The following is a 3,351-nucleotide window of genomic DNA, read 5'->3' as shown; positions in this document are numbered from 1 at the left end:
CCATCCACCCATCCATCCTTCCGTCCATCCATCCATCCACCCATCCATCCATCCATCCATCCATCCACCCATCCACAGCAAGCACAGATGTGAAACACACCATCACGGACTCCTACACCGTCTACTCCAGCCACAAATGCTACGCCCACATCTGCGGCAACTACCAGATCTTCGTCCTCTTCTCCTCCAAAATCCCGACCTACGCCATGAGGTGAGTGGACCGTAGTGCATCCTTCGACTTGGGCTATTTTTACAGCTTTTTAACGTTTAACCCTATCCATACGCCCCGAGGTCATTTTGTACCTCCGGGGTTGTATTCTTCACATTTTTTAGAATACTTCTAATACAAAGATCTCTGTGAAACTTTCAGTATTTCTCAAAAAATCATTTTGACAAACTGCTATGCAAAGCCTACGGATCGGATTAACGAGTAAATTTCTTCTTTGGAAGTGGTGGCACAGAGTTCCTCATGTCGTATGGATACGATAGTAAAACACGACGTATGAATAGGGTTGAAGATTTGTCCAAATAATTATGGTATGACCTATCCAAGAACAATGTTAAACTACAAACCCTTCTCCCCCCCCCCCCCACTCCCCCAACCAGCAATTATATTACCATATACCACACATAATTGTGGTCATCTGATGTCAAGTACAGTTTACATATCCGACTCCGGAGGTTTACTATTTATTCTTGCCAAGTGCTAGTGTCCAATTGTTCATGTTGATTGGTTCATTTGATGTGATTTGGTTGTTTATTGTGGGTGGTTGGCGAGTGCTCTGGTGTGGTTTGCTCCTTCTTTCCTATCAAACATCTATCGTCTTTTTTTCCCCTCCTTCTTTTTTGTGTTTGTTACTCTCTTGTAACACCTCTAATCTTCAGCACTTATATGACCTTATTGTGTTGCAAGCGCCGTAAAGCTCTTACTAAAACTAAACTTTAATTGTTTATTATGGATCTTGTACAATAGTTCTGCCTGTTGAGGAAGTGCTGGCAGATAAGCATTATGTTGTATTATTTGTGTTAATCAATATGACTAAATATTAAATCGACATCAGAATGAATGACTTAGATTTGTTCATAAACAACTATACCAAGATTTATGCCAATTCATTTCATTGGCATCTGTGGTGTAGAGGTTAGAATGTCAGGCCTGTAACCAAGATTATTAATATTCTTATTAAATTTATTATTAATATATATAATTATTATTATTGTCATATCGCATCTTGTTCAGCTTATGTCAACTTGTCTCCCCCCCACCCCCACCAGGAACGTGTGTAAGAAGACACTGGACGCGTTTGTCAAAGACAAGTCTGTGATGATCTGACCCCCCGAGCCCACGATGTTGTGCTGAGCTTTGTCCTCAGATGTCCTAGCTCTCACTTCCTGCCACACTCCGTCAGCGTACTGGTGGTTGTCCAAGGTCGTTGTCCACCAATGTTCCTTGCGCTCCGTCCTGCCACATTCCCTCTGCTGACAGCGCAGGTCACCAGACTGTTCCCAAAGTGGGCCGGATAACTGGAAGAATGCCGAGCACATGCTGAATGATTGTTTTATTTTCTTCTTCACTACACTGCACTCAACAGGCCTATATGAAAAAATGAACGCACCCAACATATATATATTTATATATTCACATTATATTTGTGAAAGTCCGTCACTTTGGCCTCCTTAAACTAACTTTCAAATTTGAACAAATTAACGTTGGTTCAGAATCATTTAAAAAAGGGTGCACAGTTTTACTGAGGAGTCTAAAGTCACTGTAGTTTAATTTTCAGTTGTTCATTAGTTTCGTTTAGATGTAATCTTGGGAAAGTCCGTCTTCTAAGACGCCATTGTTAACAAGTGAGGCTTCCGTTCACAAAGAGTGCGTGCACTGATCCCACAATGACTTGACGATCGATTCTTTTGAGTCCGTTCATTAACGGGAAACCCAGCCAGTATATATATATGTGTGTTTATTTATTTATCAATGCTCAAAATACAAAAATCACAATAAATAGACAAAAAAGGCGACAAACATTTCGTCTGTGATCTAGCGCTCACTTTCTGAACACTTACTTAGGAAACTTGCACACATAGTGAACACAACTTCAGGTCCTGATTTTTTCTCAGTAAATACATACATATATATATATATGCATCATTTTATTTGTATTCAAAACACATACATTGTGGAATTTGAACTTAACAAAAAGATTTCCACATAATCCTGCCTATTTGGGTGTGTGTTTTGTTGACTGTTATGTCTTGCTCTTTGGTGAATTTACTTAAATAGGGAATTGGTAAAAGCAAATGTGAAAGATGTGGTGAAACTGCTGCATTTTTTCAGGTTCAGAATTTGGTAGAAATATCATGTTTTTGGTATCTACAAGAGTTTCTGGTGTGTGTGGGTGTGTGTGTGTGTCTGTTTCTGTGTGTGTGTGTGTGTATGTGTGTGAGTGTGTGTGAGTATGCCTGGAGAAAGCCCCCAGTTGTGGACAAAGCTATCTTTGAGCACGAGGGGAAAAGCCCAAAAAGTCCCACCTTGTGAATGTAGTTCCATCAGAAAACGCACATTGAACTACTTTTTAAAAACATGCTGAAAGAAAATTACAATATTTTAATTCTAAATATTTTTATGAATTATTTTCACAGCATGTACTTCAAGAAGGTTAAAAATGTGCAAGAAATTGTTTTTTCTCTAAATGTTGTTTTTTTACTCTCTTGTGTTACAAGATGTAGCATCTTTAAACTACTCAAAATTTTTGATAAACTAAAAGTCAGGTGATCAGCGTTGAATTTGCAGCCAGAATAATACGTCCTTACTTCAGTATCCAAAGTTTTTGACAACGTATGTGTCACGACGCGGTGGAATCAGGCACTCGTCAGTTTTTAGGCATGTGGAGTTATTGGTATCATCTGAAAGCAGATTTATTTACCTTGCTCCCAATGAAATAAATATCAATCTGTCTTGAATAGAACTGTAGATATTTGCCATTGAAGGAGGTCGCCTGGTTTCAGTCGTGAAATTGGCGATAAAAGGGCCGCCAAAGTCAGGTGATCAGCGTTGAATTTGCTGCCTGAATAATATGTCCTTACTTCAGTATCCAAAGTTTCCAACAAATGGGACTTTTCTTCAGACGCTCACACATAATATTTGAAAACTAACATACTTTGTAAATATCCAAAGTAAGGAGTGTTTTCATTTTAGCTTAGACATCTGTTGTGTTTGATATTTATGGTCCTGGGAATAAAGAATGGGGTTTTAGCAATATTGTGATGAGCAGAAAGTGTAAGTGTAGGAAGCATATGTAGACGTTTGTGGGAGTGACATGATTATGTGGGAGGGGTTGAGAGAGAGGG

General features: G+C 39.0%; 1 protein-coding gene across 1 annotated transcript in view; it reads left to right on the top strand.

Moving 5' to 3' along the window:
- The window catches only part of LOC101861852 (protein fuzzy homolog), a gene marked incomplete at its 5' end in the record, with an annotated part of 5,074 nt that extends 3,389 nt beyond the window's left edge, over nucleotides 1-1,685 (top strand). Inside the window, 2 exon segments of the mRNA XM_013089253.2 lie at nucleotides 79-211; nucleotides 1,276-1,685. Coding sequence (XP_012944707.1) covers nucleotides 79-211; nucleotides 1,276-1,333 — 191 coding nt within the window.
- Between the last annotated feature and the right edge of the window lie 1,666 nt (nucleotides 1,686-3,351).

The sequence above is a fragment of the Aplysia californica genome, unplaced genomic scaffold (assembly GCF_000002075.1).
Source record: "Aplysia californica isolate F4 #8 unplaced genomic scaffold, AplCal3.0 scaffold00910, whole genome shotgun sequence".
Classification (NCBI taxonomy): domain Eukaryota; kingdom Metazoa; phylum Mollusca; class Gastropoda; order Aplysiida; family Aplysiidae; genus Aplysia; species Aplysia californica.
Note: the sequence above shows the minus strand (reverse complement) of the source record. Positions and strands in the feature narration are given on the sequence as shown.